Genomic DNA, 24,341 nt, shown 5'->3' on the forward strand with positions numbered 1-24,341 from the left:
TTCTGGGAAAGTCACTTTTGAGCAGAAACAAAGCAATAAAATCACTATTTAAAGATAAATATTTCAGAAAGAGGAACATATGAAAAAACATATTATCAATTAAATTTAAGCGTGAATTGTAAGCTCCCACTCTATTTTATAAACCTCAAGTAGTGTGGGTCAGACTTAAAATTCTTATGAGTAAGAAAATTCTGACTTCGTCATAACAGATCATGTAAAAAGTGACAAACAGTCCTGTGGCACCTTATAGACTAACATATTGGAGCATAAGCTTTCGTGGGTGAATACCCACTTCATCAGATGCATGTCATGTTAACAGATCATGTTATGATCCTTTTCCAGATCACTACTACAGACAAGAGCTCACATGCATTCTCCCAAGACACAGAATACATTTATTGTAACAATATAGAGGGTATGAATTTTAACACACAAGCACATAAATAACTAATCATCTGAGCAGCTCAATTTCAGCCAATGGGACTGATCATATGAATAAAGTTACTCGTAAGTGTGTGCAGGGCTCATAGGTAATATGGACAGTTGATAGTGACCCTATAACAGGGTAATTTACTCCTTTAAGGGCCAGGAGCCTGGAGTCAGCAACCCTGTTCGATTATCAGACCCACTTGGGAAGGAGTCAGTGATGCCTATAAAGGGCTGAAAGAGCTAAGCTGGAGGAGAGCTGCAGAAAGGAGATTGACTCCTGTGACTGGTCCTGGAGCAGAGAGAGAGATCCAGTGACAGGCCTCTGGGCCCCTACACTAGGCATGTGAATCGTTTTGTATTACTTTGAAAGCTTTTTGGTTTAAATTAATAAACCATACCATTCATATTTAGCAAAAGAATAGGAGTACTTGTGGCACCTTAGAGACTAACAAATTTATTTGAGCATAAGCTTTCGTGGGCTACAGCCCACTTCATTGGATGCATAGACTGGAACATACAGCAAGAAGATATTTATACATTAAAAAAAAAAAAAAGGTCACAAAATGAACATTCTGTTCTCTACAGAAGGCCTTTGAAATTCAGCTGGGAGAAGAATCCTGGGGGGGGTCAAAAAAGAGCCTTGTCTTCATCCATGAAATTCCATTCAAGTATAGCTAAGTTTTAAACTGTTAAAATTGCCACTTCCCTCCTGTCTCTTATGACATTAGCAAAATTTTGGCAGCATGCCAAAACAGTTGAACACAAACATGGTCCCATGCCATTACCAAAGTAACAGCAGCACAACACACGCTACACTGGGAACACCAAGAACAAACTGTGTTTCCAAGAGTAGGAAAGAAAGAGCTGGTTCATGCTTCCCCCAAAAACTCTTCTCCCCACCCAAATCCAAAAGCCCATCTCTCCAGTGGCTTAATTTGTAATGAAAGAGGTGCCGGGGCTCAAGCAATTTTTGTACTTTCATAACCAAAGTGGCAAGTGGTGCCAGGGCTATGAAATGCCAAACCTAACAGTGCCAGGGCACAAATTAAGCCCTGCACCTCTCCTTCTGGGACCACCATATGAGGAAGAAGCTTACCCCTGCCTCTCAGCATAGAGGAAAAAGGAAGGTAAGCCAGGTGCCCCTAAACAAGGCCCAAGACATGGCCCTACTGATCCCTCTCCTCTCTAGGGTACAACATGGAGCAGGAGTTCTCCCCCTCATCCCCCAGTCTTCTGGGGAAGAAGAAAAACAGGCAAGCAAACTCCCTGACACTACTCCCAGAACAAGCAAAGCTCTCACCCCAGCAGCCCATTCCCGCCACCCCGGGATAACAGCTTTCTGCAGAAGATCCTGTATTTCAATTGGCAGAATTCCATGCTGAAGGAAGCCTCAGGGTTTAAAGCTTGAAGATGATGCAATGGGGGGGATATTATAGTTGCACTGAATATAATTTTTTCCTTTAAGTAGAGGCTAGGAAATAAACCACATTAAAGATTGTTATTTAAATATATTTTATGTTGCCAAGTCAAGCACTTGAAAATCTTCAACATAGAGAATGAGGCATCTATGCAAAGGCTGTTTTTATCTTCATCATTCAGTGTGTGACCCCTGCTTTATTTAATGAAAATTATCCAGATTTTGGACTGAATACAGAATTATTTCCTTGTTGTCTTTTCTAGGGCATTCACATATTAATGAATTTATCTCCCCAGTGAGATAACAGTATTATTCTCCCCATTTTACAGATAGCCTCAGGCAAACCTCTCAATTTGATCATCTCAGGGCCTCCTCCTGATTCCCAACCCTGTTGTCATTTGTTCAGCTACACATCTACCCTGATAGAACGCAACCCAATATAACACAGGTTTGCATACAAGGCGGTAAAGCTCTGACACAGTACTCTGAGCAGCGTGTTAAGGGTGCCGGGCCAGGCCGGGGGGTTAGATAAGGGGCAGAGGGTCTCAGGGGTGGTCAGGGGCTCCCCCCACAGGGCCTGGGAGGCAGGAGCTGTGGGGGGGGACTTTTGGGGGCCCCACAGTCCCAGAGTGGCCCTGGGGATTAGCAGGGGGCCAGGAGAAGCCCACTCCGCTTCCCTCGCCCTGGCCCCAGCCGTATTGCTTGGGGCAGGGGGCTTGGGGGGAAGGGATCTCCCCCCGCACTCATCGGCAGCAGCGGAAGCAGAGCAGCCTGGCCCCAGCCAGCTACACTCTGCCAGCTCCCAGCCACGGTGCTCCGCTTCCTGCCGCAGGTGAGTGGCAACTCCCCAACTCCCCCCCCAGCGACATGGCTGGGGCCGGGGCAAGGAAAGTGGAGCAGGCTGGGGCCGCGTCACTCCACTTCCCGCCGCAGAGGAGTGCGGGGGGCATCCTTTCCCCAACCTCCCCGCACTCACCGATGGCAGGAAGCGGAGCGCTGCAGCTGAGAGGTGGCGGAGTGGAGCAGGCTGGGGCTGGGCTACACTGCTTCCCGCCGCTGCCAGTGAGAGTCTGTCAGGGGGTGAGGGGTGTGGCTAGGGGACAGGGAGCAGGGGGGTTGGGGGTCTCTGAAGTGGGTGGTCAGGGAACAAGGAACAGGGAGGGCCAACGCAAGTTCGATATAACACGGTCTCACCTATAACGCGGTGAGATTTTTTGTCTCCCGAGGACCGCGTTATATTGGGGTAGAGGTGCATTTTACTGCCAGAAGAGCTGAGCGTGCACAGCTTCCACTGACTTCAGTTGCAGTTGTGAGGACTCATCACTTCCTCACAGTAGGCCCAGGAACATAATATTAACATGAAAATAAAGTATTGCTGTGTGCCATTCTGGTCTTAACCAGACCATCCTCTTTTTCAACAGTTCCTTACCTCATTCCTTATATAGCTTCCAACTTCTAGAGCAAATGAGGCAGAGATCCTACCAACAGCTTAATTTCACAACACAATTCTAAATCATTCCCTGAACACCATCCATCCTGATCTCTGAATGGCCAGGGTGCAGTGGGAAAAAAAAATAGGGGATCATCATGGAATTAAAGACTATCATAAAGCATACCATAAGATGACTGAATTAATGTTACATGGCAAACAAATAAAAATATTATCTAAACCGGGGTAGGCAACCTATGGCACGCATGCCGAAGGCGGCACGCGAGCGGATTTTCAGTGGCACCTCACACTGCCCGGGTCCTGGCCACCATTCCAGGGGGCTCTGCATTTTAAATTTAATTTTAAATGAAGCTTCTTAAACATTTTAAAACCCTTATTTACTTTACATACAACAATAGTTTAGTTATATATTATAGAGACTTATAGAACTAGACCTTCTAAAAACGTTAAAATGTATAACTGGCACGCAAAATCTTAAATTAGAGTGAATAAATGAAGACTTGGCACACCACTTCTGAAAGGTTGCTGACCCCTGATCTAAAACTTTCAAGTCCATGACTTTACAACCTAAATAATATTTTAATAGGTGGGTGTTTGGTATGTAATTTTATCTTAGAGTGTTCAGACTCGAAGGTTTACAGACTTGTAAAGAGAGACTGCAACTAGTACCAGAGGGGGGAAAAACAACCCTAAAGCTTCAATCTATTTGTCAGTAATTCTTCCATTAGTTTTCCCTACAACAAAAGGTTCCTGCACTTTTAAATTTAAATGTTTTATTTTATTTCTTCTAGCAAAGACCTAAATAATGGGGGACAGGGATAACTAAAGATCACTGAAGTAGTCTTCATTCATTAGTGTGCTTTGAAAACATTTTACAATAAAATGTGTTTTAATATCATCAAAACTACATTATAAATAGCATCTAATTTAGTTATCAAGGTTTTAGATTTGCCTTTTCAATGTCATGTTATCCACAATTGTAAAGGTTCAACACAATACTGCAATGAAAACATTAACTATTCCGTATCTTGTATGTAGGATAGAGAAACCATGCTACTAAAACTGTAAACTGCTGTCACCCTGCTCATAAAAATGAGATGTGCATTCTCATTAGGCTATCCCAAGTAAACAAAAAATATTAAGAGTTGCTGATTTACAAACAAATGAGGGTTTTTTTTAAATCCATAACAAAAAAACCCCCAAAATGTACTTTTCATTAGAGCCTAATTATAGTACATATATAACGCATGTTACTTTAAAAAAGGATTCCTGCTTTAAATCCTAGCATCAGAGCACTGAAATCATGAATTCTAGCCCTGTGCCGCTTTATAACTGAAAAGCAGTTCAACTTATAAAGTATATTAAAAAATTGTGGGAGACTAAGTCATGAATGATACAGTTTGAAATTGCTGAGATTGTAAAACCAAAATACAGAGCAACATTTAGCAGTTTCATGTACATTAATGGAACAGGTTAACAAATCCTAGAAACACAATTGTGGATATATAATGGATAATTAAAAAAAAAACCTAGTCAACTTTTATCAGTACAAATAAAAGAAATTTTAAAATTTGAATATTCTGGAAAGCATAGCCATTAACCGACGAGTGACAAGATAAATGAAATCTTTACTTTCAGTCTTGCAGTTTGCTTTTCTATCAAATAGTGTTATTTCAATACTTTTAAAAGTATGAGAAAGTGACTTAAGTACTACATAAACTGAACATTCTCCTATACACCAATGCTTTAGTCTACAACCAGTAAATTAAAACTTTCCTTCAAAACTACATTTTTCCCTTTAAGGAAAAAAAAGAAGCAGCCCAAAAGGAATCAAAACACACTTTCAATATATGTTTAATCAATCATTTTTGGGAAAATAGTTTGAGCTACTCATTTCCAGACACTACACAAATCAACACTTCAAGTAAAAAAAACAAAAATCCAATCACCACCAAAATCCCCCTTCCTTTCTTTTACCACTACCACCAGCACCCACACATATTTTAACTGAAAAGCTTACCTTCTTCTGATACCAGACTATAGCATCTGTTACTTTTGACGCCATTTATTCTACTGCATTCGCACGGTAGTCATTTTAGGCTGTTGAAAGAAAGACAAATTTTACTTCCACCTTCCAAGAAAAGACTGATCAACAGGCATGTAAACTACTCTAGTTACCTGCAGAGTAAAATGGTCTACAGGTATACTTACATTACATCTTGCCTCGTTATTTTAGTGATAAGTTTTCCCCAACTAAACAAAAATCTGCTGCCATACTAAGGGGACAGAAGTTTCTATTATAACAGCTTTCTCCACCCTGTAAAATAATGCATACCTGGCAAACAAAGTAAGCTTTACTGCCCAGCTAAGTCTCATAGGATATCTCTACACTGAAGAAGAAGAAAAAAAAAAAAACAACAACATGATACCAAGTCTCATGGGGAGACTGGTTCAAGCTCATAGGGCTTGGGCTGCAGGGCTAAAAGTTGCAACAGACATTTAGGTTCAGGCTGGAGTTCAGGCTCTGAGACCCACCCACGACATGGGGTTTCAGAGCCTGGACTCCAGCCTGAGCCTGAATATCTACACTGCAATGTTTAGCCCTGCAGTCTGAGACCTGCAAACCAAAGTCAGTTGACCTGGGCCAGCCGCAGCCATGCCATAGGTCTTTTATTGCAGTGTAGAAGCACAGCCCCTTTAAGGCCAGAAGGGACAATCATCATCATCTAGTCTGACCTGCACATTGCAGGCCACAGAAACTCATCTACCCACTCCTGAAATAGGCCCATAGTCTGCGGCTGTGTTACTAAAGTCTTTAAATCTTGATTTAAAGACTCCAAGTTAGAGACTCCACTATTAACTCTAGTTCAAACTAGCAAGTGATCCATGCCCCACGCTGTAGACAAAGGCAAAAAGCCCTCGGGGTCTCTGCCAACCTGACCGGGGGGGGGGGGGGGGGCGGAATTCCTTCCCAATCCCAAATATGGCAATTGGTTAAATGCAGGTCAATGAGGCCCACTGCCAGACACCTGGGAAAGAATTCTCTGTAGTAACTTGGAACCCTCCCCATCTAACATCCCGTGTCCTGCCACTGGAGATATTTGCTAATAGCTGTCAACAATGGGCCTCATGCCATTGTACGCAACTTCATCATACAATCCCCTTCATAAACTTATCAAGCTCAGTCTTGAAACCAGTCTGGTTTTTTACCCTCTCTTCTCCCCCTGGGAGGCTGTTCCTGAAGTTCATTCCTCTGATGATCAGAAACCTTGAACTAATTTCAACCCTATACTGGTTGATGGTCAGTTTATATCCATTTGTTCTTGGGCCAATGTTGGCCCTGAACTTAAATAATTCCTCTCCCTTCCTGGGTGTTTATCCCTCTGATGTATTTACAGAAAGCAATCATATCTCCCCTCAGCATCTGTTAGACTCAGCAAGCCAAGTTCTGTAAGCCTCCTCTCATAAGGTAGATTCTCCAATCCTCTGATTATCTTAGTAGCCATTCTCTGCACCGGTTTCTTAAACATGGGAGACCAAAATTGCACATAATATTCCAGATGAGGTCTCACCAGTGCTTTGTACAATGGTAATAACCTTCACTTTCCCTACTGGAATACCTCGCCTGGTGCATCCTAGGATTGCTCTAGCCTTTTTCACAGCCTCACCGTCACCCTGTCATCTACTAATACACCCAGATCTTTCTCCTACTCAGTTGCTTCCAACTGACAAATCCCCAGCTTAAAGCAAAAATTTTTGTTGTTAGTCCCTTGCATTTAACACTATTAAATTTCATCCCGTCTCTTTCTCCAGTGTTCAAGGTCATGCAAATCTTCTTGTAGAATATGCCAGTCCTCCTCCCATATTAACAATACCTATCAATTGTGTATCATCCGCAAATTTTATTGGCAGAAAAAGTAAGTGTGCGCTCAGGTCATGGATGAAAATGTTAAATAAGATTGATCCCAAGATCAATCCTTAAGGAACTCCACTAATAACCTCTCTCCAGACTGGCAGTTCACCTTTCAGCATGACCTGTTATAGTTAAGGCTAAGATTTTGTCATGGTTATTTTTAGTAAAACTCATGGACAGTTCACGGGCAATAAACAAAAATTCACAGAAGCTGTGACCTGTCTGTGACTTTTGCTACTGCGGCTCCATGATTTCCCCCACCATCATGGTGGCTGGGAGGTGTGGGGTTCCACCCTCCACCCACGGCAGCTGGGAGTTGCAGGATGACCATATTTTCCAAAGAGAAAACGGGACACCCCAGTCACTTGCCCGAGGCATCCCCCTCTACCCTGGGTAAGCTGTCACCTGTAACTGGAACCCTGAGGAGGGGCCCCCTCAGGAGTCTATCACCTGTGCTGGAACTTTGCAGGAGGCCCCGTCACTTGAACCCTCCCAGGGCCACATTGGCTGTCAGCTTCAGAGTCCTGAGAACGTCTATGAGCTCCGTGACACAAACATAGACTTACTTATAGTCCCCCCTTTAACTAGTTTCTTACTCACCTTTCAGTTCTAATATTAATCCCCATCTTCTCCAATTTAACTAAATTTCCCACATGGAACTGTATCAAATGCTTTACTGAAATCCATAGATTAGGGTCTACTGCATTTCCTATATCTAGAAAAATCAGTTTTCTTCTCAAAGAAAATACTAAGAAATGCTGTGATTTAAGTTCCTGAGATTCACATTGCATGCAAAATCTATTTTTTTTTTTAACAATGGGAAGTTGTACCTATTGCTTTATACTATTGCCTTGTTAGAATTTGTCAACAAGTACTTTTCTATGGAAATAGTGGGATTTAGTGAAGTCAACAGTGTATTCAGGAAAGTGAACCATAACATTATAAATGCAAAGGAGGACCATTTCAGACTTGCAGCCAGATATAACAAAATTACTGTTGGGATCACCCTAATTATGATTTTAAAGTTTGCCAATTTTCTTACTGAAAGGATAAACTAAAACTGTATTAAAGGGGATAAGCAATGGCATTTTTTTAAACTATTAAATGGTAGTATTTACTACATCCATTGAATTTTTTAAAAAATTAGGCATTATCTTTACGTAAGAACGGCCATACTGGGTCAGACCAAAGGTCCATCTAGCTCAGTATCCTGTCTTCCAACAGTGGCCAGTGTCAGGTGCCCCAGAGGGAATGAACTGAACAGGTAATCATCAAGTGATCCATTCCCTGTCGCTCATTCCCAACTTCTGGCAAACAGAGGTTAGGGACACCATCCCTGTCCATCTTGGACAATAGCCATTGATGGACCTATCCTTCATGAATTTATCTAGTTCTTTTTTGAACCCTGTTATAATCTTGGCCTTCACATCCTCTGGGAAATTATTCCATAGGTTGGCTGTGCGTTGTGGGAAGAAATACTTCCTTTTGTTTGTTTTAAACCTGCTGCCTATTAAATTTCATTTGGTGACCCCTAGTACGTGTGTTATGAGGAGTAAATAACATTTCCTTATTTACTTTCTCCACACCAGTCATGATTTTATAGACCTCTATCAGATCCCCCTTTAGGCGACTCTTTTCCAAGCTTAAAAGTCCCAGTCTTATTAAACTCTCCTCATACGGAAGCCATTCCATATCCCTAATCATTTTTGTTGCCCTTTTCTGAACCTTTTCCAATTCCATTATTATGTTTTCTCTTTTTTGGAGGAGATGGGGTGACCACGTATGCACGCAGTATTCAAGATGTAGGCATACCATGGATTAATATAGAAGCAATATGATATTTCTGTCTTATCTATCCCTTTCTTAATGATGCCCAACATTCTGTTCACTTTTTTGACTGCCATTGCACACTGAGTGGATGTTCTCAGAGAACTATCCACAATGACGCCAAGATTTCTTTCTTGAGTGGTAACAGCTAATTTAGACCCCATTATTTTAGATGTATAATTGGGATTATGTTTTCCAATGTGCATTACTTTGCATTTATCAGCACTGAATTTCATCTGCCATTTTGTTGCCCAGAAATCCAGTTTTGAGAAATCCAGTCTGCCTAGAACTTAACTATCTTGAGTAGTTTTGTATCATCTGCAAATTTTGCCACCTCACTGTTCACCACTTTTCCTGATCATTTATGAATATGTTGAACAGAAGTGGCCGCAGTACAGACCCCTGGGGGACACCATTATTTACCTCTCTCCATTCTGAAACTGAACATTTATTCCTACCCTTTGTTTCCTATCTTTTAACAAGTTGCCAATCCATGAAAGGACCTTCCCTCTTATCCCGTGACAGCTTACTATGCTTAAGAGCCTGTGGTGAGGGACTTCGTCAAAGGCTTTCTGAAAGTCCAAGTACACTATATCCACTGGATCCCCCTTGTCCACAAGCTTGTTGACCCCCTCAAAGAATTCTAGTTGATTGGTGAGGCATGATTTCCCTTTACAAAAACCATGTTGACTATCCCCAACAAATTATGTTCATCTATGTGTCTGACAATTTTGTTCTTAACTATAGTTTCAACCAGTTTGCCCGGTACTGAAGTCAGGCTAATGGGCCTGTAATTGCTGGGATCACCTCTGGAGCCCTTTTTAAAAATTGGCATCACGTTAGCTATCCTCCAATCATTTGGTACAGAAGCGGATTTAAATGATAGGTTACAGACTACAGTTAGTATTTCTGTAATTTCACATTTGAGTTCCTTCAGAACTCTTAGGTGAATACCATCTGGCCTTGGTGACCTATTACTGTTTAGTTTATCAAGTTGTTCCAAAACCTCCTCTAATGACACCTCAATCTGGGACAGTTCCTCAGATTTGTCACCTAAAAAGAATGGCTCGGGTTTGGGAATCTCCCTCAAATCCTGAGCTGTGAAGAACAATGAAAAGAATTCATATAGTTTCTCTGCAATGGCCTAATCATCCTTGACTGCTCCTTTAGCATCTTGATCATCCAGTGGCCCCATTGGTTTTTTAGCAGGCTTCCGGTTTCTGATGTACTTAAAAAAAATTGTTATTACTTTTTGAGTCTCTGGCTAGCTGTTCTTCAAATTATTTTTGGCCTTCCTAATTATATTTTTACACTTCATTTGCCAGTTTATGCTCCTTTCTATTTTCCTTACTAGGATTCAACTTCCATTTTTTAAAGGATGCCCTTTTGCGAATGTTTAGATAATTTTAACATTAAAACTGAAATTTATTAAATATTAAATTTTGATCTCAGGAATTCTAGAGTGCTTAAGAGGTTTCCCCTGAAAAACAAGCTAAAATAGTTCTTTGCGCCATTTAACTAATTAATTAAATTGTAAATCTAATTTAGAAAATGAAAATTCAACATAAAGAAGATTTTACTGAAATGAAGAACCTTATTTTTAGACTATAGTTTTTTTTTCCTATTATATTGTATAGAGAGAGTCCCAAAAGTCCAAGCACTGCCTCAAGAGTCATTCAAAGGTTGGTGGAATTTGCATAAGTTATGTAATGCATCTATAGTCCTACAAAAACAGTGTCATCTGGATTTTTGTATATATAATTGAAAGAACAATATAATTACATGTCCTCTGACCTATTCAGTGTCCATAAAATACAGTGTAACAAAGGACAGATGAACTGAGAATCAAGGGATCCTGTTTTTACGAAGTGTTTTGAGATAATATCCAAGTTATTTAATTAACTATGCAAATCAAAGGAATGATTAAGACATACCGTTACAAGGGCACTTCATAAATGTTAAATAGTAAAGGTTTAGAAATCAAGAAATTTGGGATAGCTGCATTCTTAAAATGAAGCACTGAACTATTTCAATATAGTTATTTTTAGCTGTTTGAGACTCTTCCAGACAAGCTTGTGATATTTCTAAGACATCTATTTCCTCTGTCTAGGGCCTCTAGGCTTTTATGGCAGACAGAGAAGCCATACTTTGGGGTCTCCGCACAGGCCCAGGTAGGCTGATGTTTAGCTGGCCACTGGAGTCTGGCCAGTTAAGATAATTGGAACTGTACTTAGATGAATCTAGTGGGCAGGTACCCCATACACTAGGTACAAAAACGTTGCAAAGTGTTGGAATAGCAGTTGCTTTGGTGCTACACTGTAACTTCACAATCTGCTCCCAGGTTTAAAGATGAATTCCATCATCCACAAACATGTTATTCTAGCCTTTTGTGGGGAGAGGTGATTTTTTTTTCAACCTATGTAAACAGTTTTATACTGATAGGAGACAAGCCAAGCTTAGAAAAGACAGTGGGGTCACATGAAAGGTCAAGAGTCAATCTTTTGACCCCTCCTGAGGCACTAAACAAGCAGATTTGCCATTCTTTCTACAGATATGTGCATTTTTTCCCTATAATAGCTACACCCTTAACAGCTACAGGATACAAGGTGGCTGAAAATATTCAAACCCCTCTCTAGCACTCGGTACAATTGCTCAGTTGTTTTATCCACAAGGCAAGATACAAAGATTGAGGCTAGGCTGAGATACAAATGCTGAGCTGGTTTGAAAAGCTCTTCTGGCAGGACCTGAAGATATTAAGTAATTTGTTCAAGTTCACCTGCACAGTATACACTTCCAGATCTCAAGCCTATGACAAATGGCTCAAAATTTCCTACAATTTATTAACAATGTAGAAGACATTGTGACAGAAAGCAACTAAGGGACCATAATCCAGATGCATACATTTTCCCCCTCAAGATCTGCCCTGACAAACTGCCCCTAAGTAGAGAGACTTTAAGGAGAAAAAAGGTGGAGATAGGCCAGACCATGTCAGAGATTGATACTGCAAGCTTCTCTAGGGATTTCTTAAACTGTCCTAGAGCATTAGGGATATGGCAGCTGCAGCCCATAAATAGCCACACAAATCATGAAGCACACTGTTCACAGGAGTAAAAAGCCAGCACCTATTAACCCTAGGACACTGTAAAAGTGCAAGGGGAAAGCTCTGAAACACCTCAGAATGAAGTGAACTCATTTCCTTCTAAACAGATATTGAAAACATCTTCCAAATCTAAGAACCCTCCAGGATAAGACTTAACTCATGCTAACATATCCAAAACAGATTCTAAAGGCTCAGAACCAAAGACAACTCTCTCACATGAAGATGCAGAAGTGTGCTACAAACAAGGAAAACCACAAGTTATTGCTAACAGAATGCAGTACAGGAGCATGTACCAATCATATAACCATCAGCATCTGCTTAGTCCAGACTTCTAACTTTGGAGATTTCCTCAGATTGGGCTTCTTCTGAAGAGAGGTTCTAACCTGTGGAGGACCCTGAATTGTAAAAAACAAAAAACTACACCATTAGATTTTTAAATGCTTTCAGATCAATAAATGAAAGCTTGTTTAATTCCAAAAGATACACTTGCATCACTCTTCTTTTATAATGGCCTCAACTGGATAAAACTTGTCCATATTAGAGTACATTTTCAGGGAGTATTATTCCCCAAGACAACTGCAACACTACTCATTCTGGTAATCTTAGCACTACAAAGCATAGCTCTTAAATGAGCTGATGGTCCTATGGTCACCTCTATTTTCTCTTAGGCTCAGTCATGTCTATGCATCAAGTCTAACCGGCAGGCTCCTATATGAAAAAAGAACTAAACTGCCCACCAAATGCCAACATGGAACTTCCAGAACCAGAAGAACAGATCTGGGTGGATCCAAGAAAAAGTTGATTCCAGTACCTACAGGAATTCACTAAGCAAGAACATAGGGACTCTAGAACAGACCATACACCAAGCCAACAAAAGCAAGCAGATGGCCCAGTGATCTTGCTACAGCACAGAACTGGATAATCTTCAGTGGTATAAAATTGGCTAAATCCAACAAACTTTTAAAAAAGAGCTAGTTAATTGCTCAGTGTAAAAAAAGTTAACCTATCCGGAGGAAACAAGAAATGAGTGCACATTTAATTCTTCCCTTATAGGCTTCAGAAACTAAAAGGATAGACCTGTTAGCAACACCTCTTTCAAAAACCTGTCCCAAACATTTGGAGCATGTGGGAAAGTACACATGATTTGAAAGAACATAGGTTTCTAGGTAATTCTGAGCTTACAGAAGCAAAGGAGCACAACACACTTCAAAAGTAGGCGCCTGCAAGGACAACTCTTTATGAAACAGTGGACAAATTACATTCCATCAAGGCTACATACTAGAGCCACATCTTGAAACCATGCTATAAATGTATTTGTACTGTCGAGAGCAAAACCTTGTCATGTAAAGTACATAATCTAAAGTGTTTAAATTTAATTTCAAACAAAATAAATATCAACTAAGCCTTATGGAGGGGAAGGAGGAGGAGGGAGCAATGAGCTAGCCTTGCAAGGGGAATATAGGAAGTTTCCCCACTTTGCCCTATTTTAAATGGCTGACCCTGAAAGCTGGGCTTTCCAGTCAGAAAGCCCAATTGCTTCAGCCAAAAACAGGTCATCTTCCTAGAAGTTAGTCCATGCCACAGGTTAGTGCCACTTTGTGACCCGAGGAAAACCATTCTTTCTTACACATCATCCCCAAACATGTACATAAAACTTTACAGCTGTGACCCATCCTGGAAAGTTTGATCACAGTGATATCATGTTACCATTGACACCTATTTTCAGAGTTTCAAAAGTGACACCACAATAGACTTAATTGCAAAATGCATAAAAACTACTACATTGCACAGAGCATTTCTCCCACCAATAAGTGAAATTCATAAGTTTTCAACTGTTCTGCTATTAAGCTGATATTTCTGGATGAAACTAAACCTATGAAATGCAAAAAAGAGTGAGCCAAAAATGGAAGCATACAAGAACACAAACAAGTTTACTCACCTGTAAGAAGCGTTCATGATCAATGCATATTTACGCTTCTGAGATATGCCAACAACGAAACTTGGCCCAGTGGAACCTGAAAGCTGTGCACATTGGAGCGTTCTTGCACTCCCATACCTTCCCTCACTGTTCTGAAAGTTTAGAGGGAGGGATTATAAAAAGGAGGACCTGACATGCCAATTGCCTCAGTTCCTTCCAACCACCTCTTCCAGTACAAGATTGAAATTAGAAAGTGGGAAAGGTGAGTGGGGAACATGAGGTTCTCTCAAAGAATTCCAGTTTACAGATGAGTAACCTTCATTTCTTTGAATGATCTCTGTACACTCCTGATAGTTTGGCAAGGGGTACTTCTCCCTCTGGATGTGGGATGAGGAAATCTAATTAAATAGAGATTTTAAAACTGCTTTACCCAACTGTGCATCTGATTTAGTTGCCAGATATAAAGAACGGTTTGTGAAAATATGAACTGAACTCCAGATTGGTCCAATAGAAGATATTACCTCATCCACCTTGTCTCTGAGTTCCAAGTGGCAGCTCTACAGATTTCTAATATGGAAACATGTTTAAGGCAGGTCATGGAAGCAGACTTTGCTCTAGTTAAGTGCTCTCTAAGCCCTTAAGGAAGGGCTAGAGAAATGTGCTTATAAAAACTCTTCAGTGCAGAGACTAACCTGCCTTGAAAGGTACTGGGATGAGACTGGCTGACCTTCATTCTTTTCTCCAAAAAGAGAGTCTGGGTGATGTCCTTAGAACTATTCAGAGAGAAGGCTAATGCTCTCTTAGCATCCTAGACTTAGCTTCCCCCCAAGTAAAGTGAGGGCTAAATACTGACAAAATTATGGATTGGTTAAGATTGAATTTTACTACCACTTTTGAGAGAAATTTCAGGTGTGGATGAAGGTCCACTTTACAGATTCATCGAGTTTAAGGCCAGAATGGACCATGAGATCATGTAGTCTGACCGCCTGTATATCACTAGCTTTTTCATAGTTACCACTGCATTGAACCCAATCAAATGTGTTTGTTTAAGGCATATACTCCAGAAAGGTATCCAAAATTTATATGAAAAAGGAGAATCCACCACTTCCCTTGGTAGTTTCAATGATTAATCCTCACTGTTAAAATTTTTAGCCTCAACTTCCAATTTGAATTTGGATTACTTCAGCTTCCAGCCATTGGTTCTTGTTACACCTTTAAAGAGCCCTTAGGAGTTGGTATTTTCTCCCAATTAACAAATTTATAAACTAATCAAGTCACCTCTCAGTCTTTTTTGTTAAGATAAACAGATTTGGCTATAAGCCTCTCACTATAAGGAATCTTATCTTTGTGAAAAACTGTGAAAAGAGGTAGACAGGAAAGAGCCTCTGTAGCTTGCTCAGTCTTCTAGCACAGTGGTTCTCAACCAGGGGATACACTTACCCCTAGGGGTACACAGAGGTCTTGAAGGGGGTACATCAACTTATCTAGACATTTGCCTAGTTTTACAACAGGCTACATAAAAAGCACTAGCAAAGTCAGCACAAACTACAATTTCAGATGGACAATGACTTGTTTATACTGCTCTATATAATATATACTGAAATGCAAGTACAATATTTATATTCCAATCAATTTATTTTATAATTATATGGTAAAAAATGAGAAAGTAAGCCAATTTTCAGTAATAGTATCCTGTGACACTTTTGTATTATTATGTCTGATTTTGTAAGTTGAGGTGAAACTTGGGAGAACGCAAGACAAATCAGGCTCCTGAAAGGGATACAGTTGTCTGGAAAGGTTGAGAGCCACTGTTCTAGCAGATGCAATAGCTACAATAAAAGCTATCTTAATAAAAAGATCAAACAGGAAACTTTTTTTTATGGGTTCAAACGGAAGATTTCATAAGCTAAGGACTAGAGTAAGGCCCTACATAAAATTGGGGGCTCTCCAGCCACGGAGTATATGTCCATTAACTCTTAAGAGTCTTTTGATTATATACTTGCTAAATATCTTTGATTGAACTATGATGAGCTGAGATATATACTTTCACTAACGATACAGAGAGTTCCAAGGATTTCAAATGAAGTACTGTCCTGTGGACTGAACAGGAGTGGGGTTATTTTTGATTGCTCACAAAGAGAACCTTTTCCACTTATGCTCATAACACCCGAGTTGACTGCTTCCTGGAATTTAACAGAATCTCCTGTACCTATTTCAAATAAGTCAGAGTCCTCTGGGTGAGTATCGGCAAATCTGACCTCTCTGGATCAATAGACCTGGAATTGTGGGACAGTCAAACCCGCTGTGATAGTTACTGTAAGGAAAGTAGCTGTTCTCTCTTAGATCTATTGCAACTGTGGTTCATTGAGATGTGTTGTCCACATAGATTCCACCATGGGTACTTATGGACCCTCCCGCCCCCGTGATGGGGTTTACCAGGCCTTCTCCACCCCTGCTGGGGAAATCAGCACCGTGACACTCCGCCGGCTCAAGGAAACCCACTGAAACTGGGCTACCACCAAGACTCAGTCTTGGATGGGCCTAGAAGGGCCAAGAGGAGACATGGACCAAATAGGAGCCAGACAGACAGTTAAGGCTTGCCTGCTTCCTCTCAGAGGGAGTGCTGGATGAGGCTGGGATAGGAAAGGAGCTCCTCAGCCCTAACCCAGAACTCTAAGCCCATGTCAGGGCCTTTGTTTAAAATGCGGCAACCAAACAGTTACCTTTTATGTCTGTTTGCTAGTTTAAAGATGCAGACAGGCAAATTGAGCTTTACTGTTTAATCATTTAAAGACAGATGGTGAACTCACAGCATGGACCGTTCAGCTCCATGTGGGCTGCCCCAACCCCATGTGTTTAATATTAGATTATTTGAGCTAGCAGGGTCCATTGGAGCTACACCTGTGCCCTAGATGTCCTTGCAACTCACCCACCCACGGACAAAGGGTGAAGTGGGCTAGTACAGAATCTCAGCATAGGACTCTTACATGGACAATCTCTCACAGAACCACAGTTAATGTAAGATAGGAAATTAGTTCTCTCTTCAAGTGACTTGTCTACAGAGATTCCTCTCTTGGTGACTAACAAGCAGTTACCTGTTTGGAGGTGGATAGGAGTCATTGTACTTAAACAATGACTGCAAGACATCCCTACAATATGGAAGCATCTACCAGAGCACAGGGTCTTGTTAAGGTGTGGACTGAGTGGCACATTATTGCCCTACAGGTTTCAAAAAGATGTGAGATGACAGCCTGGATGAGAGTTTTAGCTGTGTGGATGGACAGGAAGGGCTGCATCTTAGAGATGTTACACAGAAAGAATCTGTAAGACTTAGACATGGACGTCTCTAGTTCTTCACATCCAGTCAGTCAAAGAGGACACCCAGGTTACAGGCCTGGGTGACAAACAGAATGGTGGTGTTGTTCACAATGATCAAGAAAGGAGGTAACAGGGAGGGTTGGGGGTAACATTAAGAGCTCTGTTTTAGCCATGTTGAGCTGGAGCTGATGGCAAGACATCCATGCGGGGATGTCAGACACAGACCGAGATTATAATTTGGACAGAAGTAGACAGATATGGAGTAAAGGTAGATCTGTGAATCATCCACATACAGACGGTGGTTGAATTTGTGTTTGCAGGTGAGATTACCCAGAGATCAGGGGTAGAGGGAGAAGAGAAGGACCAGAGACAGAGCCCTGGGAAACCCCCACAGAAAGCTGAAGGGGGGGGAGAAGAGGATGAGGAGGATCCTCTAAAGGGCAACTGAAAGAGCAATTAGAAAAACAGGAAGAGAACCAGGAAAGGACAGTCACAGAATCTAAGGGAGGCCAAGAGTTTAAGAAGGAAAGTATGGTTGACTGGTGTCAAAGGCAGCTGACAGTTATAGGAGGATGAGGACAGTACTGGTTCTGAGAGCTGGCTAAAAAGAGGTCATTAGAGACTTCGGCAAGAGGTCACAAAAACATTCTCTCTGGGTTGAGATTAAATAGGAATATTAATGTAAACGAATGACTTTCTTTAAAAGGTTATGAGTGAAAGACAGAGAGGTTTAATGAAAGGTTGTTTGTAACCTTAACCACAAATTTTTATACCTTCAAAGCTATCACTATACATTATAAATGACTTAAAATGTATTAGGAAATTTAGCTAATCCAATCAACTAAATCACTGAACATTCCAAAATATTTTATAATGTGGCGGTATTGCATGCATTGCCCCAGTGAAAACACCATGCAAATAAACTGCATTATTACTCTCCTAATTTAGGGTAGCAGTTTGTCATCTTCTCAGCCAATTCTGCACTTCAAAGTTGAGAGTTTTCTACATCTCTATAGAGTCTTTATGTCTTTGACATGCTACAACATATATTATTTAGCCGCATGCTCTTAAGGTGTGATCTCACTCCCATTACAAACAATGGCAATATTCCCACTGAACTCAGTGGCGCAAGATCAATTTCTTAAAGCAAAGATTTACAGACTTGTTTTCTATTTCCATTTAACTGTGCTTTTTACTCTTTGTATTAAATCATTCCTGTTAGTCCAACTATACTGGTTCCCATTGCTAGGTAGTCTACAATAAACCAAGCCATCATTAATATCATATTCCATTTTAAACATACACCACAAGCTGATCTCCAATTCTGCCTTCTCACCAAAGTTTAGCCCTCTATGTTTGCTACTGATACTCTAATACTCCAGAATAGAAAGTTAGCTCAGATAAAAACTATGAAAAAAATAAGTCTACACTTATTATTTTCCCAAAATACATTCTATCAGTGTGATTTTTTTTTTAAAAATCCCTAAAATATTAAGTACACATCTACTGCAGGGCAACTACATTAACATACTTTTAATATATGCCTTTCCAGATGTAATAGTTGAGTATTTCCCCACAACTGATAAAATTATCCAAACTGTGCATACTAGTCAGGTAGCTGTATGCCTAATAAATGGTCAAAAACAAGAGCCAGAAACAGTGGTTGTCTTGAAGTATGCTGTATTGTTCCCCTTTCCCCAACCCAGAGTGATGATCTTCCTGGCCACCTGTCTACAGAGTCATAATACCACGAATTTTTAAGTGTGGATCTGTAGCAAGAAATTGGTATGACAAAGCTGTGGTATGTTAATGAGTGCATGCAGGAAGTAGAAAACCACTCCCAGATTAAAGTTTTCAACACATTCTATAAACTACAATCAACTGAGCTTGTGAAGGAACTTAGGTATGAAGTGACTGAGCTGCTAACAAAAACATGCAATCTCTCAATACTGTGCCTATATTTTAAAAAAGTTCTTGGGGTGATCTGAGGAATTACAGAGCAACAAGCCTTACATCTGTATTGGACAACTGGTTTAAATGATAATTAAAAAACAGAACAGTAAAATATCTAAAAGATCAGCATATGATGGGGTCAAACCAGCAGTTTCTCCACAGGAAACCTGTATCTCACTAATCTATTAGTATTCTTTGAACACTTCAGTGAAGTAATTGATAGAGGAGTAATGGCTGATAAAACTTATTTACACTTTCAAAAGGTTTTGGATTAGGTTCCTCTCAAGAGACTACTAAAGAAAATAAGTTGGTATGAGTGAGAGGCAGAGTATTGCCATGGGTCAGAAACTAAAAACAAGAGGTAGGATTATACATGATTGATATTCATCATAACAAAAAGTTAACAGCAGGGTGCCTCAAGATTCTGTACTAGATCCAGTGTTTACTATATTTATTAATGATCTGGAAAAGGGAGCAAGTAGCAAAACATAGAGATAACAAAGTTATGTATAGTATCAGAGGGGTAGCCGTGTTAGTCTGGATCTGTAAAAAGCAACAGAGATTCCTGTGGCACCTTTAAGGCTAACAGACGTATTGGAGCATAAGCTTTCGTGGGTGAATGCCCACTTCATCGGATGCATGTGCATGTTATGTATGTTAATTAGTCAAGACTAGAAAGAATTGGGGATCAACTTCAGAGAACTAACCAAACTAAATGAATGGCCAATATGAAGGCCAATAGAATTCAATGCTGATAAATACAAAGTAATGCACGTGAGAGGGAAAAACTACACATACACCTTACAAGGTTCTTAGTTAATTGCTATCAACCTAGGAAAGGAACTCTGGCTTCTTCATACACAACACAGTGAAGGCTTCCACTCAATGTGCGGATGTGGTCAAAAAAGCAAAACAAGACATCTGGATGTATAAGGAATGGGACAGAGAATAACTCGTAAAAATATTATAATGCCATTATATAAATCAATGATGCATCCTGTTCTTGAATACTGTGTGCATTACTGGTCACATCACCTCAAAAAGGATATTGCAGAATTAACATGCATTCCGAGAAGGTCTCGGAGGATGATATAGGGCATGGGAAACTCTTCATGAGACTGAAAAAATGGGACTGTTTACCTTAGAAAGACAACAAAACAAAGGATCATAATAAAAGTATATAAAATATTGAATGGCATAGAGAAAATAGACCAGAATGAGTGGTCAGTGAATGAAATTCAAACTCTAGCAAATTCAAAACTGATTAAAAGGAAATCCTTTCACACAATGGGTAATTAGACCGTGGAACACACAAAATGGGAAATAACTGGCTAGGCAGTAGGACTGCTGAAAAAGCTTGGGGCAATGTTAGAAAAACCTGACCTGTAAGGAAAGGTTAAAAAAACTGGGCATGTTTAGTCTTGAGAAACAGACTGAGGAGGAATCTGATAAGTCTTCAAATTTGTTAAGGGCTGCTATGAGAGAGGACAATAATCAATTGTTCTCAATGTCCACAGAGGGTTGAACAAGAAGTAATCAGCTTAGTTTACAGGAAGGGAGATTTAGGCTAGATAGTAAGAAAACAATTCAAAGATATATACTGTCAAAGTCATCTCTGTTCTCTACCCATATGCTTTACTCTGTACCAGGGGTGAAAGTAACTTGAAGGACTTACCGGTACACCGGAGTCCTGAGCAGAGGGCGGGGCCTCAACCAGAAGAGGCTGGGACTTTAAATCCCTGGGCCCTTTAAGTCAAGATTTAAAGGGCCCGGGGATCCGGCAGTGGTAGCAGCGGCTGGGAGCCCCAAGGCCCTTTAAATCATCCCGGGAGCTACCAGCTGCAGAGGCGGCTGGGAGCCCCTGGGCCAAGGGGCGATTTAAAGGGCCCGGGGCTCCAGCTGCTGCTACTGCAGGGGAGCCATGGGCCCTTTAAATCGCTGCCCAAGCCCCGCTGCCAGAGCCCCTGGGGTAGCGGTGGCAGCCGGGGACTCTGGCGGTGATTTAAAGGGCCCTTTAAATCACCGCCAGAGCCGCCTCCACCACCCTGGGGCTCTGGTGTCAATGTAAAGGGCCCGGGGCTCCTGCCGCTGGTGGAAGCCCCAGGCCCTTTAAATCGCCGGCCTGGGGAAGCCGGTCCTGTCTAGCATACTTTACTGGCAAGAGCCACTACGGTGTGCCAGACCGGACCGGCTTACTTTCACCTCTGTTCTGGACCATTACAGACTAGAAGAACACTGGAGCACCACAGTGTACCTATGAGAGAAAACACCCTGTGTTAAACTTAAACGATCTCCTCTTAATGCTTCCTTTAAAGTTATGTTCAGCTGCCCTCTATGGGACAGATGTTCACAATAAGATGAGGTCTTGGTGAATGATAAAAGAATCTCAAAGGACTTTATTTTCTTTTAAAGAATGGCTGCAAGGCTAAAATGAAATCATCAGCTATGTTATCAATCTCAGGAGTGAATCTGTACACCATACACATGTGCACTGAGCTTCCCCATAGAAATTCAAGTACTTGTGCTCATCTCTGGTGTTCCCATGTGAGTGAGAATACTGAAATCACAAGAATCCATCTTCTTGTAAATTTCAGAAGCTTACAGAAGAATAGAGGATGGTGCTAAAAACATGCTGGTGCTTAAAACTAGGTTTGGTACAATGATTTTTATTTTCTATAATTTTAACAACGTATTTTTCTCTGATTTTTTAAAGTTTTACAATTGCAGAAAATTATGAAGAGGTCAGACAACTGTTTAATGACACTAGACATTGAGATTAAAAACATTAAAGCTTTATAAAACGATTATTCACCTGCAATAGTGTAGTTCGAGATGTGCTGTGCACAGATAAACACCTAAAGTAGAGCGTGTGCACCCACGGCACTCAAGTAGGAGACTCTTGCCAGCCATACCACTAGGCAGGGCACGCACCTCATCTCTCTTTGTGCGTCCAGCCTAGGGCATGGGGGGGGAGGGGGACTATATCTGCCGCCTCCCTCTCTGTTCCATCTTGCCACTTCTGAAACATTGTCTGAAATAGTGTGGAAGGTGGGAGGGTTGTGGAATGTATATGTGCATAGCATATCTCAAAGAACAGTTACTGCAAGACAAACTCTCTCTCAGCGATTGTGAATCTTACATTCCACTTTAGAGGATTCTGTAGCAGTTCCCAAACAGACGGTGGAACTTCAGATCATCTGAAGCACTGATTTTCTGAAACTGGCATCATCTCAAGAGGTCTGAGTGATAGCAAAACGTCTTGAAAACATATGCACAGAAGACCACATTGCTGCTTTACAAATGTCCATAGAAGGATGGTTACTCAAAGGTTGAAGAAGCAGACTGAGCCCTGGTAGAATGAGCCATTATTCTCAGTGGAGGAGAGAGGACAGGTTACTGGATGAGAAACTGGATGATAGAGACTAAGTCTTTCAGAAAACTGGACAGAGGGTGAGAAAAAACAGAAAAACCCTCTAACAGTGGGACAGCCACAGATATGGACCCTAGATGAACCCTTAGAGAGCTAATCGAAAGGCCAAATGACTCCAAATGCAATAAGTAATCTAGTACATAACTAATGTCCATGCAGTAGCACATTAGTCTTATATTAGACTAGATGAGATGGCTCCCAAAGAGAAAAATCTTTTCCACTTTGCAGCATAGGTGGCCTTAGTGGAATCTTTCCTGAACATCTGTATAGTAGAGTTTCTCATGATCATTGAGCCAAAGATCATCCATGCAGTAAGAACCTGAAGGAAAAACTGAAGGTTTGGGTGCAGTGACTGACTCTGGTTCTGAAATAGGAGATCCTTGATGAGAGGTAACATTACTGGAGGGCTGATAGAGACTCGATGCAGCATTGTCTTGGCCAAGATGAAGCTATTAAAATCAATGTTGCTTTATCTTGTCTTAGCTTCCTGATTACCCTGGGGTTGAGAGGAAGTGGACAGAATGTATATAAGTAGCGGACCAGACCATGGGAGAAAATGGGGACTGTGACTGAACCAGCCTGTGGACTCGCCCATGAGCAGAACTTCCTGAATTTGATCATGACAGATCTCAAAAACAATCTATTAACGGGGTTCCCCACTGCTGAAAGATCAGAAGGAGTATGTCCTTTTCTGATGGACCACTCATAATGGTCCACATGACTCCCTCAGCAGGTTTTACCAATGGTGTTTTTCTCTCCCCGAAGATGGGAGATACACAATTCCTGATCTATATGTTCCAAAGATGGAAAGCTTCCTGACATAACCAATTGGATCTCACACACGGCACTACCCAATTCCTGAGGGTGGGCATAAACATCTCACTTGCTCAGCAAATCACCTGCAGCTCCAGCACATTTGTGTGGAGAGAGACTTCTTCACATGACCAACGAGCTTATTCCTTCAGTGTGCTAAAATGGGCACCCCAATTTGTCCTGGACACACGTGTTACTAATGTCATGGTCAGTTCTGGGTCTAGAAAAGCAACCCCCACTGAAAATACTGCATGGTTGTAACCACCAGTCTAGGGATCTAAGCACTCATGCAGGTGCGCAAAAGAACATTCTGCAAGGCACAGGCAGACAAAAAGGATAGTGTGCTGCCTTCCTGGACCCAAGACACGAGATCTCACTCCAAGATTGGAAAAGTGTCAAAGGCGACAGGCAAGGATCCATTGGTGATAGTTCATATCAGCACTACAGACATTTCATTGCGGGATATCTCACAGATAATAGAGGACCTCAGGGAACTTGGAAACATATTAAAGAAGAAGAATGTCCAGTGATCTTCTCTGAGATCCTTCCTTTCCCACAAGCATAGGAAGACAGAAGGCAGAAGATTCTGGAAGCAAATTGCTGGCTAAATAAGTGGAGGATTTTGGTTTGATGGAACATTGGTCCTCCTTCTATAGGGAAAGACAGCTGTATAATTTGGACGGCCTCCACCTCAGTATAAGGGGAAACAAGCTCCTCAGGAACAGGCTGGCCTGAGTAGTCAGGAGGGCATTAAACTAATAGCAAAAAAGAAA

General features: G+C 41.1%; 1 protein-coding gene across 5 annotated transcripts in view; it reads right to left on the reverse strand.

Moving 5' to 3' along the window:
* PHTF2 (putative homeodomain transcription factor 2) overlaps positions 1–24,341 on the reverse strand; it is a 150,872-nt gene that overhangs the window by 116,057 nt on the left and 10,474 nt on the right. For all 5 annotated transcript variants that reach the window (XM_054017586.1, XM_054017583.1, XM_054017592.1 and 2 more), the window contains one exon: positions 5,317–5,396. In XM_054017586.1, coding sequence (XP_053873561.1) covers positions 5,317–5,361 — 45 coding nt within the window. In that variant the 5' untranslated portion in view covers positions 5,362–5,396. The remainder of the gene's footprint in view (positions 1–5,316; positions 5,397–24,341) is intronic.

This window comes from Malaclemys terrapin, chromosome 1 (assembly GCF_027887155.1).
Source record: "Malaclemys terrapin pileata isolate rMalTer1 chromosome 1, rMalTer1.hap1, whole genome shotgun sequence".
In the NCBI taxonomy this organism is placed as follows: Eukaryota; Metazoa; Chordata; order Testudines; family Emydidae; genus Malaclemys; species Malaclemys terrapin.